The following is a 16530-nucleotide window of genomic DNA, read 5'->3' as shown; positions in this document are numbered from 1 at the left end:
ATCAAATCTCCATCTCACCCCTTCCACCTTCACTGGAACTTTGCCCGCGAAACCAACGACCACGACTCGCTGATACGTTAGTCGACGACTCCTCGACTTTGAATTGCTCGCACCCCCTGTGTCCATCGAAAGAAAATAACCGATAAATAAAAAGGATCGAGCTAGAGATGGCCGGCGCACGCAAAAGAGCGAGCACGCGTCTGATTTCGCCGCGACGGATGGTGGTTCGGCATTCGCGGAAGAAGGCGCAGCCTCCGGCATCCTCTCCGGAGCACTACCACCTCCGCGTCTCCGGCAGTGGCAGCGGCGTCGCCACCACTACCCCCGACGACAAGGGGATGAAGAAGAGCGACGCTATCGAAGCGAGACGTGTATATATGTATATATATAGAGGTGCGCGCACGTCGGCAAGTTCAGTCGTCTACCGCGTGCCGAGCGGCGAGGATCGTGCGCTGCCAACACTCCATTCCGAATTCCCCCCTTTCGGATAGCTCTTCGTTCCGTTTGTCGATCGCGCGCACACCGGGGGGTCTCTCGCAGCCGGTCACGTGTCCCTCTCTCAGCCTATCTTTCTCGTGCTACAACGCGGCACGCTCGAACGGAAGCGCAGCGAACCGTACCGCGCGCAGATTCGTCATGTAATTCGAAGCTGCGAACAATTAACGCCGCTTCAGTCTTCTCTTTTTTCTTTTGCCCGTGTCTTTTTTTCGACGATCAAAGAACAACTTCTCTCTGAATTCATAATTTTCTATTCTTCTGACATTTTGTTAATTTCTTTCTCTCTTTATGGTTTATCCGATATTTTGATATTTGATTTGTAATTCTTAGAAAGAAATTGAAGATGTGAAGAGAGAGTTTGGTAATAAGATAGACAATGGGTGATAAAAGTTTTAATGAAGATTCATGAAGTTGAATGGATTTTTGATCGTGTAATTGAAGGGTGATTGGAGCGTAAGGTGGTCGTATGCTGTTTTTGTTCATCGGTGGTCGAGGGGAAACGGTTCAGTGAGATGTGAGCCGAGAATGGAGCTAAAGATCAGCATATTGCTTCTGGCGCTTTTACGCCTCGCCAGCACTCTCGAGAGTAAGGATGAGTTATTTTAACCACGCGGCTTATGGTTTGTAATAGACAGCATCGAACTTCGCAGCGGGAACATTTTTTCATCGTAGACTTATGAGTCCATGGTAAATAGAGAATTCGAGCTCGAGAGTTCGGAGTTTCGTGCTTGGAATCCCCGAATCAAACAACGCTCCTTGTCCATAGGTACGAGAGTTTGGTCTGGCTGTTCGATTGTTATGAAATTGTTAGTGTTTGCTTGGTCGCGAACTTTTGTCGCGTTTGCATTTGTGTTTCGCCAGAACTTTGCTTATCGCGACACGTCTTGATGTGGTTGGAAAAACAGTCGAATAATACGACTTTTCTAACTATCATTCAGATAGAGAGTTACTGATGTTTCTTCAAAAATGTTTTACTATAATTTTCATTACTGAATGCAAAAAAGAAAGAAAATAATGAAAATTCACAGTTCAGGAAATTATAAAAATTCCAGCGAATTTCCATGCGCTGTTTTAACAGCGAGCGGGCGCGAAGATTAACACGTAACCAAAAACTGAGCAGAATGTAAATGAACTGGTGCGTTGATTCTCGCGTCCGCGACACCGGAGGCAATTAATCATATCCCGGAAAGAGGATCGCGAAAATATGAAGCGAGCGAATTAAATTCGCGAATACGAATCACACGTTTCCCATAAAAATCTCGACAGAATACCTATAAAAAAATATTCTCCGTGATTTTTATCGCGAAAGAAACATAAAATTTGTCAAAAATCACTCCGAATATCAAGTCAGCATACGAAATTTTAAAAAATACCAGAATATTCAGAATTTGTAGAAATTTTATATATTTGTATCGGTGCATTTTTGGAGATAATTTTCTTTTTATCAAATATATATAAATTCTTGTTACTCTTGGTAATCTTACGTATTAATAATAATTTCCTCTACTTTTACGCTTTGAATTTTTGTCAAAAGAATTCCCAAAGATAACAGTATTTTATGCTGACTTCTCTCCAAATCCTTCTATTTCATAGAACATACAGTGTACTGAAACTTTTGGTTTAGCAGTGTATGTGGTGAAATACTAAAAGTAAAGAAACAATTTCGTCCATTTTACATTTCGCCGCCGCAGTGTTAACAACTCGCGCGAGAACTTTACACAGAGTCGCGTTCGAAGTGTCCTCGGACACGTCCAAACATCCCCCGGGCGACAGAGATAAATTCGCGGGTTGAATTTACTCGTGCAACGTTGATATTCTACAAAGCCCTGGCTCGAAATCGTGACATGTTTTCCCGCGAGTGTGACAGCGAGGATAATCGTCTCTCGGTTTACTGCTTCGAGTCAAACAAGAGTCGCGATCGCCTAGTCGTGCCGGGTAATAAAGTTCTGGCTGTGACTTAGAGTGTGTGCAAGCCGGACCGAACGAATCACGAGGATAAAAGAGAAAGATAGAGAAACATGGTATGGAGACCAAGTGTAAAGACTAAGAGATCTTAAGCGAGCGGATCCCGCTGACTGATACACGACGTAAAATCCCGTACGCATCGTTAAACCGAGCTTTACCGTTTCCATCGCGCGACGTCTAAATTTACCGTGGGCAGAATCGCGCTTTGGTCGAGGTGGGACAAACATTCGATCGCTCGAGAACAGACATCGTTTGGCTTGTTATCCGCAGCCACGATGATCGGGGAGGAATGGATCTCTCGGCGAGCATGGCTCATTTCACTCGCTGAATTAACGCTTTGCACTCCATGCACGTGTTACTCGGTTGCGACGTCCGATCTTTATCGGCTGTACGTGGAGTTATGCGTTAACTCATTAGAGACCAGATAATGAAATATTTCGTCAGAGTTGCATAAATGCAACAGAATTGAAGGACGTGGTACTTTGAAATTGGAGGAGAAACTGTAGATGAAATTCATGCGATTGTAATGGTATAAGCTTTTTTTATTAGAGAATTATAGATTTCTATTGAAAAATTCGGGGGTTACATATTTAATACTCTATAATTGGATTTTTTCATTAAAATTATAATTTTAATTTTGTTTGAATTGAATTGAATTGAATTATAATTTTGGTTGAATGTATAGGAACATGTAGTAACTGCTCTAGATAGATTTGTTAAGTCAGATAGAGGATGTTATGGAGGTTATAAGTGCTGTAAAAAGTAGAGAAGTGTGTGATTTTGCATTAAAGATTCTACGATTTCTTCTTGATTAGAATAATTATATTACGAAAGGGAACACTAGTTGATTCATGAAACTATATGAAATTAGAAGCGTCCCTGTCTTTACACTGCCGCTTACTTCATTCTCTTTCAACTTTCACTTTTCCTCACGTCCGTGGCGGCCAAAGTTAAGCGCCTTAATCATTTATTCATGGTTCAAGGGAAGTTCCCTCGGCTTCCTATAATTGGATTAATCATTTAAATTCCACTTTTGTCATGCTATTCCACTGATATCGCAGAGCATCTAAAATTGTTAATGATGGAGATTTGTTGAAACAAAAGATTCATGATATACATTTTACGTAAATTTCAGGTGAACTTCACCCTTTGCTTCTAGACACGAAGGAGGAGGAAGACGCGGAGGAAGATGACGAAGAAAATTATTCCGTAGATGACTACGATTATGGTGACTACGAAAGTGCAACTATAAACAGCGATATCGATCTTATCGCTGGTGGCTCGTTGCCGATCTTCCTAGCGGAACCCGTTGACACGTTCGTAGTCAAAGGGAAACCGGCTACCCTTCATTGCCGCGCAGCACACGCTCTTCAGGTACGCAAAATAAACCTGTTTTCTGTCGCAATCAGAGAAAGAAGGCACATATCGTTATTAATCGAAAATCTTCAGATGGCATCGTATTTCACTGCTAGCACAGCGAAGAAAAATTTCTTCTTTATGGAACCTACATCTCCCCTTAGTAATAGAGTATAGTGATAAGAATTAAACTCCTCTCGCGTAACACTAGCATACCTTCTAAAAACGTGATAAACTTTAAAAAATTCAGCACATACCGCAGCCTACCCCCACCTTCCACATTTGTTCCAATTCCTTCATGAAGACTGAAAATTACAGTAGTTCATCGTACAACGCCTTTGCGATAAACGAGCCCCTTAATCTCTCCAAGTTACAGCTTCTCCATTACACAATGAAATTCGTAAAATAGAGCGTCGAAGAGGCGTAGTAAAGAGGCAAATAGTCGTCGCTTTTGCATCCAAGAGAAGGTTTTTGGCTCGGTGGGTTCCGTGTTTCGCACGTTGTTCGCGAAACAGGCCAGGTCCAAGCGCCGTCGTCCCGTCATTTTCCTCTTCACCCTTATTAACCACTCGAAAAACCTCTACCCACCACGTGGACGACCGTTGGTCTCTGACCCTTTTCACGCGCCGTCAATTACTACCTTATTCTAGTCGTCTTATTCGAACCGTGCTGCATTGCAGGTGTATTTTCGCTGTAACGGTGACCGGGCTGAACGTTCGCAGCACCAGGATTTTGTCGACCCTCGTACCGGAACGAGGGTCGTCGAGGTCGAGTTGAACGTGACGAGGAACGAGGTCGAGGAGTACTTCGGTAGGGAGAGGTTCAAGTGCGAGTGCGTGGCATGGTCGGGACCAGGTCAGATTCGAGGGCAGCCTGCTACGGTTGAGGTCGCTTGTAAGTAGAGAACACTCCAATCTATCCATTCGGCGCTCTCTCTTTTCCTCTTCGAGCTTTTCTTTGGTCACTCAGCTTTCGATAGTCCCATTTCATGTATGTGCCACTTTCCATGCTTGATTCTTCAATCCTGCAAAAGTCTCTGGGATTCCATTGAATCTTGCTTTTGGTAAGATATGGTTATGAATGGACCGCGGATTTTTGTGAATAATTACATAGGAAAAGACATATTTCATCGGATATAATTCATCGAATTTGATATAATGCATGGATATATAATGTACAGTAGATACCGAATACGTAATTCGCGAGGGTAGTAACGCATAAATAGATGATTCAATACCAGAAATAATAAATTTATCCTGCCTCAATCTGGTCAGTTCCTCGACGTTCTTCACGGTACCCCTATTTATTCCACTATAAATACAGCGCCAGCTCAATATAGGGAGAAGTAGATTGAGTCCGACAGATCAGACAGCCTCCAATCAATTTGTCCAAATCAGATATCTTCTTCCCAAAATAAGTTTCCAAGAAAGAAAATTTCTTTTTACTACCAAATTAAACTCTCGAAAATATATCTCTTGAAAAGGTTGATACTAAACTTTTACTGCTACACCGAGTTGTTCCATTAAAGACAGCATGTTACGATGTAATTGAAACGAACGTTCGTCGAGTAATAGTCTCCATAATTCCAATTATATGACGGAAAAAAGAGAAAAGATACGTAATGCAAAATAAAAAGGGGCGACGTGGGTGAACACAGAGAGGGTGAAAACGAATTAACTCGCAATTGTAGCGCGTATTCGAGCGAACGATGAAAGAAGGACTTAGGTCGTGCAGAGAAAACGGCCGGGAGCAACTAACACCTGGAATCGACCATAAAATGTAACTTCATTAACCCGATTAGAGCGAGCCAACTCTCGAACAGGGGTTTTCGAGATACCCGCCGCGAAATTCACTCCCATAAGCTTCGCTGTCGGCGAGGGTTAGTCGGTAGTGGCGCAGAGGGATGCCGCGTTCGCTTGTTTTCATCGAATATCTCGTGACGCGTAAACCGAGCCCAAAATCTAATCGATATTCTATTGCAAAGCAAACACCTGTGAATATAGAAACGTTGCGCTACCTTCCGACTACCCTTCGTTTTATCCTCTCTTTTCTCTTTTTCTTCTTTTTTTTTCGTGGGGGTGGAGACAACAACGGTGTATTGTTACCATGCAAATTGGAACGGTAACCCATGAACCGCAATGACGCCAGATGCATAACAATGTGAGACGACTTGCGATTTTTGAACTGATTTTACTTTTGATGGCGATTTGATTGGTGATTTGATATGAGGAAGATTTAGACGACCGTAAATGACCGAATGATTTTTTAAAATATATATGTTATAAGTCGATGAATTCATTTTACCACCAGGTATATTCAAAGCTTAATATAAAATATATGATTGCATCGAAGAAAGCAAAGATTACTTTGAAATGTTAGAGACATTTTCAAATATCTTTTTCTAGATAGCGTATTTCGTTCGAAACATTTGTTTTAATGACGTATAGTTTACAAAATAATTGGATGCACAGATTGAAATGAATAGATCGATTTTCATCATGGATGAAAAATAAAAATGGACAAAGGCTACTCTATTAATGAACAAACCTTTTGACTTTCTCAGTGTGAAGAGCTTCGCTATAGAAGTGTGTTGAAGTTGTTGATCATACGAAATAATTTTTTAAGTCCAAAGGGATAAAATCTTGTTCTTTCTTCATCACGCTATATTATATTTAAAACATTTGCTTGAGTACCAGGCTTCGCTATAAAAATATCTTGAATTTGGCCAATCCTATAGAAACATTTTTAAAGTGCAAAGGATTCAAATCTCACATTTCGTTTTCAAAACATTATATTGAATCTAAAATACTGTCTTGAGCACGAAGTCATGTCATGCTCTCAAACAAACAGAAGTAGCCAGTATCATCTTTCCAAAAGCAACCTCCAAGCTTCTCCCATCCTCGCGCTTCCTTTACAGAGATCGAAGATCTCTTCGCGCGCAGATAAAACCGAACAGAGGGTTGCCACAGGCGGAAGTTCAAGAGTCGAAAGAGCAATTTTCGCCAGACGCGTCGCGGTGCGCAAACACGCGAGAGACAAACAGGACGTAGAATTAAATTCGTATTTGCGAGCAAACAGGAAACGGACGTGCTTTCGAAATTGAATACGCGGGACGCTATTGATCGTGATGGCGTTTCGTCGCGAAACACGGCGTCGTTTCGCGCCGCGATCCACCTGAGGAAATCGAGCTTGGATTAATCCTGCGGTAATTTCGTTGCACGCCTCGAAACGATGATTCGCCGCGAGAACGCAGCTTAATTTCACGGCTGAAATTCCTGGAGAACACCCGGCGAAACCGCGTACCAACACGCGAGCATGGCTCCTAAGAAAATCGCCGAGGAAATTACGCGGAAAATCTGACAACAAGATCATTCTCTTTCCAGTTTGTCCGGACACGTTCGCTTTAAAAACAAAGCATTCTTTTAATGAGAGAGTTTAATCTTTATGGTAGTTCATTTTCGCACAATCAAAGCTGGAGAATCTAATTACCGAAGAAGTATGGTGTGCTAATTAAAATTAATGATTAAACGCTATGATTGATTCACGAGATCGTCTCATTTCCGCTTGTATGAATGTTATTACGATCTTTGTAACTCAGTGAATTATAAAGGATATGAACTTGTAATTCGTTCTATTTCTTCTTAAAGGCAAAACAATTTCTCGTATAATTTCGACTTAATTTAAATTAAGGAATTCTTCACACCCTATTTGCACCACGAATTATAACACGCCCCGTACAACGCAACCGCGGTCTCCATCTAATCGGTTCATACTCCCCATTCACGAGCGTACTAAAAGCATTCCTGATAGTGATACGGGGTCAAAGGTAGTCTAGACGGTCTGACAGAGGGCAAGAATGTAACCGGTGGATCGGGAGCACGCTCTTGCTTACCAGTCCCTCCCTTCGCGATATAAAAGCGTCTATTTTTCCGTGGATCCACAGCGAATAATATGCTGTTGGCTATCCAGAGTGGCAACCCTCGCGGATCGAGCAAAATCTTTCTCCTGACCGGTGCAAAGAGGCTCTGCTCGAGTGCGGAGCATAGAGTCGCGGTCCATGAAAGCGCCCTTGCATTTATATACGCGGCCTAATATCGCTGAGTGGCCTGCTCCCTCGCTGCTGTTTCCCCGCGCCCTTGTGTCTCGTCGAGTTCTCGTGTCTCGTGTTTCCGGACGAATATTAAAAAAATCCTGCCACTGGTGCGCGGTGGTCCTCGTGTGCAGACCTGAAGAAGCACTTCCTGTCGCCGCCATACTCGCTGTCCGTGGAAGCTGGCCGAAACGCGGAACTTCGTTGCATGCCACCCTTAGGAGTGCCACAACCGAAAGTCTACTGGCTGAAGAATGGCACGCCTCTCGAGACGATGACCAGCTCCACTCCGGTCTCTTCTATGGCGGACAGCATCCCCAACGACGTGACAGCGGCCAACAACTTCGTTCAAACCGTAGATGGACACCTGATCCTGGGGAAGGCCGAGCTGAGGCATCAGGGGAATTATTCGTGCGTCGCTGAGAACATTGCTGCCAGGCGGGTCAGTGAACCGGCAGTGCTGACGGTTTATGGTGAGACCTCTTGCACATTCCGTGGGACCCATGAATATTGCATTAAATCGCGGATCAGAGCGAACGTAATTAGAAACGATGATCGCGTATCGAGGGATAATTAAGCGTAACGCAGATACGGGCCAGGGAAGAGGGATAGGAGAATGAGACGGTGTCTGGGTAGACAATAAGGGGGAATCGGTGGTGCGTTGCGTGAGAGATTGTAGTCTAAGTTCGCGGCAGAGGACTGATGCTAATTGTTGTTCCTGAAGGAGTTTAATGAGATTCCTGTAATTTCGTTCACTTCTGTCGAAACGCTTGCTGACGTTCCAACGCGTTCATTGTTTGTTCCGGAACTTCCTAATCGGAGAATGTATCTGAAATCTCGGTAAGAAGAGTAAATACGAATTGTTTTCCATTCTATAGCTTTAGTTCTTTCGCCCACTACCTTAGTAAGACGTCGTTCGCTTCTTTTCAAACCAGTTCGAGGGCGAAATTTCTCTTGAGTTATTGATGATTTAGTTTATGTGCCCACGCGTAATTTTTATACTTCTAAATTTAAAAAAAATTGGATATGAAACCTTGCTTCACTCGTCAATGATTCAATATGCTTAAGAATATCATTATGATTATTACAATTATAATGATCTATCATTTAATAATACGTATTACATATCTATCATCCTGCATATAAACTACATATGGTCAAGATTCGAAGAAACTCTTTCAACAATGGAACGCAGCAGGTTGAAACGCTATAGGGTTAATGCTCAACTACCATTTCACCTCGTCACTTTTTTTTGCAAACGCGACACCCTTTCCCAATACAACGTTTCACCCATTTTGAAAACGTTCCCAGTGAACGGCGGGTGGTCTTCCTGGTCAGGGTGGTCAGACTGCAGCACTCGTTGCGGCCGAGGTGTACAAAAGAGAACACGAACGTGCACGAATCCCGCGGCCATGAATGGAGGTCAAGCCTGTCCAGGTCCACTGACGCAGAGGGTCGAGTGCAATCCCTCCTGTCCCGGTAAGACCGACAGAACCAACCAATTACAAAACAATTACAACGATACTACTCCATACCTGTGTCTCTATAACCAACTATGTAATTCCTCTCTGTAACTCAAAACAGTCTTGTTTCTTGTCCCATCGACGAAACGATCAAAGACGAGCCTCGTCGTCAAAAGCGTATACAGAACACAACGAGATGTAATCATTTGGTCCCCGTTAGCTGCAGGATACATCTGATAACCAAGATTTAATCGGGATTTTCAAGTTCACCCGTTGCTTTCAGCGGTCGACGGCAGATGGTCAAGCTGGTCCTCGTGGTCCGCATGCGGTCCCGATTGTTCCAGAGTAAGAAGGAGGTCCTGCAACGACCCCCCGGCGAGCAATGGTGGTCGTCCCTGTCAAGGCAAGGACGTCATCGTCGAGTCTTGTTCCATGGATCGATGTAATGGTGAGCTCCAGCTGCGTTTGCCTCCTTTTTTCGTTGCTTCTCTTCTTCTTTTTCGTTGTGTCTTTTTGTTTCTTGATATTCTCGTGACCGGGGCAGCAACGAACAATTTATTACGAGCGAACGGACTTCCCTTGTCCGGCGTCACGTCCGATGGTCGTCGTTCGCGGTTCCATGCGTGCCGCAAAGATACGATTTAAATTAATAATGACTCGCAGAAAGACCCTGGTCCTTTATTTGCTGGGGTCAAATAGGACGGAAAGCGTGCGTTGTAACCTCCTTCGATTAACCGGTCGTTGGACGCAAATATTTCCATTGTTCAGTGACAGACGGCACATCGTTGGCAGAGGTCGAATTAAATTTTCAGCCGATGAATTGTCGGGGTGGAACGCGATGAATTAATACTGTAATAGAATTAACAGAATGGTCGAAATTATTAATTTGTAATTATGCATAGAAATTTTGTGAATTTATAATGATATATTCGTGAGAACTTTAATGGCTTTTTGTAGAGTTTTACATGGCCGTCACAATACTATACTGGAAATAACTATTCATGATATTATAATAATAATTCATATATTTACGATAAGGTAGACGAGCTATCCTTGTAAATTTGTTAGAAGAACTTTCGAAATTTGTGTTATGTAGCAGATGATGGACATTTTGAACTATTCTATCATTATTTCCCACGTTTCTTTTTTATTGTCGAAAATATATATTCCTAGTTTTCATCACTATATCTCCTGATAACTACGAAATGTATACAAGAAAGTTAGATATATATATATTGTTTCTATTCTCTTACATTTTACTTTTTCATATACTCTTCATTTATATTTCTTTCGTACAAGATTTATGATCCAGTTGGCGGTACTTCTGAAAATAAGAACAATGGTACATCAACCGCGACTGTTCAGCTTATAAAGATCGCGGATAAGTAACTAGTTACTCATGTTCCTCAGACTTTCTCAGATCACGTCTGTCCGTTCATGAAATAAACGTTTTTCGTGCTATCGCATGCAGCTTTGGGACAGGACGACCCGCGAGTCTTCAAGGAAGGTAAATTTCATTGCACAGAACAGTTCTATCCATAGAAAATCAGTTTGAAAGTCGTTGTTTTCCTCAGCAACCAGGGCGATCGATAATAGTAACATACAGGCACTCTGGATCACTGTCTGCTTAGTAGCGATCATTCTGGCAGTATTAATGATCTTCGTGCTGCGCTTTTTGCGTCGAAAAGAACGAATGGGAGCCCTGTATGGGATAGCCAGGTTAGACTTCCGTCGCCCAGAAGATTTAGCTAAATCGGTCGTCTCGAAGAACGATCGTTCGGTTCTTTCTGTAGACAGGCGGCTGGAACAAGTGATAGACGAGTCAAACGCATCTAGGATGCCTAGGTAAACGACCCTCAAGAATTAAACCCATTTCGATGCTTGTCCCTCGTTGAAAGTCTTTCTGATGGTGCGCAGATCTTGCTCGGAGCACCACTACGACGTGCCGCAGCTTTCACTGCCCTCGACCACAAGGCCATCGCCTAGTTCTTCCGTCGCCAGGTCCTCCTGTAGGAACTCCCAACGTGGCAAAGGCTTATCTGATAACGAGGAAGGCCGATCATCTCGTAAGAAACGAGTACCATCAACTCGAACACGACGATCAAGAAACAGATAGTAAACGGACCTGGTAACATCTGGTCTTTAGGTTCCACCTGCCAGGCGACCCAGGAGAGCAACAACGAGGACGACGACGACCACGACGACGAGGAGAGACTTGGAGAAGACGACAGAAGCCACGAAGATTCCGGTGGATTCATCGTGAGAGCTGTAGTCGATGATCAAGGCGCCCTTCTAGTGGTTCCAGAAGTTGGAGTTTCGATGTCCATCTCAGAAGGAGCCATTTCTCGTGGAAGAAGACACGCTTTACACTTGGCTGTTCTAGGAGACGATTCTCTGAGACCTGGTCTACCACCTGGTTTGACTCTACTGTCAGCAATAGTGGCTTGTGGTCCGAATGGAATCGACCTGGTGAAGCCTGTGATCCTCCAATTTGAACACTGTGCCGAATTGAGGACTGGAAACTGGGAACTGAGTCTCTGGTCCACGGATCTTGATTTAGAGACAAAGTCTAACAACTCGAGCAATTCGTCTACCAGTTCTAGTCTCGCTTCTGGTTCTATGTGGAGGAAGATTCTTACACTGGGAGGCGAGCCTATAAATCTTCCTGGGCAACCATTTGCACAATTAGATCATTCTGGAGTGCTTTTGGTCACTGAGAGTCCTAGTGTGTATGCAGTCGCTGGAGAGAATTCTGTGATCGCGCCTGGATTGGCAGTGAAGAGGATTTGTGTTGCTGTGTTCCTGTCTCGCGAGAAGGATCACATCAGGTGCCATTTAATGGAGGACACGAAGGCTGCCTTTAAGCTTGTAGTGGAACAGGTTGACTTTTAACATTATTTCTCACTGTTAGATTAAACTCCAATCATTTCATTTAGAAAATGACACTTTCCAAACCCCAAATTTGCTTCTACACATCGTTTCATTTAATTCAGACATGATCACATCTTTTTATCAATTAATTTTTCATTTTTTGCTAATTACTTAAAAAATATGATAGAAAAATGGAACATACATTTATTTGGTACTTCATTTATGACACAATGTTTAATTCATATTTTCCATTGTTAGAATTCTTTTTAGGCGCCATTTTACTTTGTAAATAACACTTACAAATCATTAAGTGTTGCTTGAGATTCCTCAATTTCGTACAGGAACGACGATTAGGCGGTTCCCGAATCGACCACGGAGCGCTAGGCTTCAGAGCAGGTGGTTCACCACTTCGAATCGACTTAGAAGACAGAGAAAGCGGGTTCGTCGAGCGTCAAGAGGTTCCACATCGTCGAATCTGGTCGTCGACGAGAACCAGTGTGAGAAGATCCTTCAGGATCGAGAAAACCGTTGGCGATTTAAGGCTCAGCTTCGAGCTGCGAGTCTGTCAATGTGGTTTCGAAGAGCACGCGCTCTTCCTAAGAATCGATCTGGATTTGATGAAGAGAAATACTTCTAGTGGAAAGAGAGCCACGAAGTCTGAATCATCCATCGTTTTGCGTGGGAAAAATTCGAACAGGTCGACCGAATCAATTGTTCCCAGACCATTCAGGTATCACTCGATGTCCTTTCTATTTTCTTAATTTACACGTAGTTTAATAATTCTGGATAATTTTATTCGCTGAAGATTTTCTAAGACGCTAAGAAGACAGTTGTGTCAGTGTCTCGATCCGCCAAGTGTGCGAGGAAACGATTGGAGAATGTTAGCGCAGAGACTTCAAGTAGATCGGTGAGAGTTTGTTAACTGTTTTTGTGAAAAGATGAAGAAAGGCAAAAGGTTGCAATTATCGATGATTTTATGCAGATACGTTGATTACTTTGCGACAAAATCCAGTCCAACAGAGCACATTTTGGATCTTTGGGAGGCAAAACATCAGGAAGCTACGGCTCTCGCGGATCTTTTGAATCATTTAAGACTGATGGGACGCGTGGACGCTGCCAATGTCCTCGAAAGTCGCCTAGGTCCATGGATCTAACATCCATTGCCCATTAAGCAAACATTCGTTTACAATTTTACAATATTTTGTACATATAAGAGAGTCGAAGTCTATATTATGGATAAGAGGAATCGATGTAGAATCACGTTGTATAGACGCAACGACCGTGTTTGTACATAAAGCTCGTTTATAGTAAGCACTGGTTCTTACTACATTACAACCCTAAAACATTCCTATTACTGGTCTGTAACAAATTCCTTTTATCCCTATCTTTATTTGCAGTTGAGTTGACCGTATAATTTTTTTGGTGGCTTTCTCACTCACCATGAAGAGTACGTGACGAAGACACAATGCTTCACAAGCATTACTCTTTTCTACAAGTTCAATGAAAATTTTTCTTGGTATGGCTTGACTTCTAATTACTCCTTACCTCTACCAGTCCTTAATAGTATCATCTGTTTCAGTATTCTTCTTAACTTTAGCTTCAAGAATCTGCAAAATCTCTAATCCCTCACAAACACCAGTCTGAATAAAAGAAAGAAGAAAAAATTCTGTCATTTAGATTTCGTACTGGCCACTCCATTAAACAACACCTTTTTCCATTTATTCTTCAACACCGTCAGTTGCTATCTCATTCGTATAGATCTTTCACTACAACGATTCTCAAATACTTGATCAACAGCCATTATCAGCCTCCTAAAGCTAACCGATCCTAACGCAGAATCCTAGTTCACCAGTTCTGATCTACCGAAGATCCGTAAGATGTCAGTCCCGCAACAATACAACAGGAAGATCGGAAGTAGCGAACGAGCCTTCACAGGGCCAATTTGCACCTGAATACCAGAGTCTGCGTTCCTCGAAGCGATGGTGAGGCTGGTGCCAGCAGAATACAGTCGCGAGTGCATTTAGCCGGCCATTTGGCTGCCATTCGAACACATCGTATCGCGTCGCGAGCATTTCAGCTCGGGGTTTCTACTAGGTATCGCGTCCAAGAGCAAGGATGCGTGGGATGCTCGAAACAATGGGCATTATCCGGCTAAACATGGGAGTGAGGGTCCTGGGATTCTGGCAAGCTTCGAGGAGCTATAGGTATGCGTGGATGCCAGCCCTCATATAGGTATGCATGTATCCCTTTACCTCTACCCTTCCCCTCATATCTCAACCCTCTTCCAAGGACCACGGACCAGCGGTGGGGGAAACCGTTTAATCACGGAAGGCCGCTGCTGGTAATTCCAGCGGACAATGGCTGTTAACCTGCGTCGTCGGGTATACTGGAGAACTACCCTTTCACGCTAATACCGTGAATATGGATTTGTCGCTCGTTCGACTCTCGCCAGATGGCTGTCTTCTTTGCGTTCATGTAAAAGTATGTATTGGAGGAGAGTGATGGATTGTGAAAGCTGAACGGTGTTACGCATCCCTGGTGATTATTGACTGTCGAGTACATCAAGGATGGTGATGGAATAGTAGAAAGTCCTGCAAGTTACTATTGTTCCAACTTTGTTATATCCAATGGGATTATTGTAAGTAGACTGCGAATACTTTTATACAATTTCACGTTTTCATATTTAGATAGAATGTAATTCTGCATATTTTTGGATATTATGTGCGTTATGTCTCATTATAAGACAGAGGAAATACTAAGGAAAGTAAAGTACGTGATTAAACATGCAATTTACGTTTGAGATTCCGTCTAATGTAAGTTCTCTTATATAGTTCATGCAGGAGTTAACTAGAATCGACCAAATACATTTGAAAACTATATCACAATATCCACATCCCTAGAATTACACACACTCAAGATCAACCCCTATCAGTCTCGCCAAAGGAAATAGACAACCCCCGTCTCTTTCAGCGTCTAATTCGGAATTGAACCGCGATGCGGGGCGCAAGCGTCATTAATCTTCGATATGAACCAATCGTGGATACCTATCGGGTAAAATCGAGAAGTGGCGGGCGAGAGGTTTCCGCGAACGAGGATGCCTCGATAACGTCGTCGTAACGACGCGGTTATTGCCGCGCCCGACCGGCCATCGTATATGCATAATCCACGTCAGAGTCGCATAAATTCCACATCCAGAACCGTATTAATTTCCCCGACTAATCGCGATTGGGATCTACAGGCAATTACGAGAAGGATGGGGCCAATCAGATTGGCGGCGGCCGCTTCGCCCGCTTCCGTTAACGCGAAAGGTCCGGTCACGCACACGCAACCCCTGAACGCAGTCGACGCCCCGCGTTTCCATCCCCTCGCGGCCATCGCACAGCGCGTGCAAAACTGCATGGCACAACACCATGGAGGGTGGCTGGCTTTATGAATTGTCCAGAGATATCGCGATCGAGCCAAGCTCCGAAATCGATCTGTGCTCTCTGCCCAAATTCACGATTCGATGTGACTAAATTATGCAACTAATTGCCGTAATTGCGGCCGATTATTGCTCGATCGTGTATGACTAATGTGTAAACATTGCATGGCTATAGTTGATATACTTGACGAATAGAGTATAGTATAATGCAGGAAGGATTACCGGAACCGAGGTGGTAATTGGTTAATTAGATAAGAGCAGTATACATTGATGAGTTTTGTGTTACTTCGGTTGTTTCGTGGCTAGTGTGCTTTGGTGGTTAGGTTTAGGTGAGCCAGTTTAAGCAGGGTTGAGTTTGGACTCGTGTTTGAACTGTTCGACGGTGGTCGAAGGGTCGGTCTTGTTAAGGGAAATTTGACCCGATGAGTTTGATTTACTTAAATCGATACATGTATAGTTGGCACATTCATCGAGTAGTCATTTGGTCGATGTTTTTGTATATTCTGCTTTGAATAGGAATTAACGAGCAGCAGAGGAACCGGTAGAAGGGGGTGCTGCAGTAAATACAATCAGTGTGTTACTGTATATACGCGTGTATGGATGTAATATTAGAAGCCCAGGGGTCTCTCGGATAATTACACTCGCTAGCAAAAGAAATAAAAGAGAATCTGCGATATAAGGAGAATGATGGGATCGTTTCGAGAGGGGAGAAGTTGCCGACGCGATGAAAAGAAGATTGTAAAGAACGAGATCGCGATTGAAATCGTATCGAGGATTATTCTTTAGTCAAGAATCGTATCTGTAACGAGCATGGACGTATTTGGAGAATCAAATTTTTCAATATCTTATATTGAATATGAACCAAA

The 16530-nt window shown here is 43.2% G+C and overlaps 1 protein-coding gene across 3 annotated transcripts; it reads left to right on the top strand.

Moving 5' to 3' along the window:
- The first annotated feature begins 418 nt into the window (after positions 1–418).
- On the top strand, positions 419–13557 carry LOC117232168 (netrin receptor UNC5C-like). Of its 3 annotated transcripts, XM_033491372.1 has the most exons (14): positions 419–638; positions 829–1084; positions 3599–3837; positions 4500–4713; positions 8044–8382; positions 9221–9388; positions 9656–9820; positions 10844–10879; positions 10947–11217; positions 11290–11438; positions 11519–12252; positions 12585–12973; positions 13049–13150; positions 13226–13557. In XM_033491372.1, exons 2-14 carry the CDS (start codon positions 1024–1026, stop codon positions 13395–13397), a joined length of 3039 nt encoding a protein of 1012 aa, XP_033347263.1. In that variant the 5' UTR covers positions 419–638; positions 829–1023; the 3' UTR covers positions 13398–13557. The 3 variants fall into 3 exon arrangements, with proteins under 3 accessions (XP_033347263.1, XP_033347264.1, XP_033347262.1); XM_033491373.1 differs by having other exon boundaries at positions 419–1084; positions 3623–3837; XM_033491371.1 differs by having other exon boundaries at positions 419–1084.
- The last annotated feature ends 2973 nt before the right edge of the window (positions 13558–16530 follow it).

The sequence above is a fragment of the Bombus vosnesenskii genome, unplaced genomic scaffold (assembly GCF_011952255.1).
Source record: "Bombus vosnesenskii isolate JDL3184/JDL3185 unplaced genomic scaffold, Bvos_JDL3184-5_v1.1 scf7180000013285, whole genome shotgun sequence".
Taxonomy (NCBI): Eukaryota; Metazoa; Arthropoda; class Insecta; order Hymenoptera; family Apidae; genus Bombus; species Bombus vosnesenskii.
This window is presented reverse-complemented; position numbering and strand designations above follow the sequence as displayed.

Excerpts from the sequence above, each read along its gene's own strand:
- LOC117232168 (XM_033491372.1), top strand. The coding sequence starts at position 1,024 with ATGGAGCTAAAGATCAGCATATTGCTTCTGGCGCTTTTACGCCTCGCC. Across the intron at positions 1,085-3,598 it reads CCTCGCCAGCACTCTCGAGA|GTGAACTTCACCCTTTGCTT; the intron begins GTAAGGATGAGT and ends CGTAAATTTCAG. Across the intron at positions 9,389-9,655 it reads GTGCAATCCCTCCTGTCCCG|CGGTCGACGGCAGATGGTCA; the intron begins GTAAGACCGACA and ends CGTTGCTTTCAG.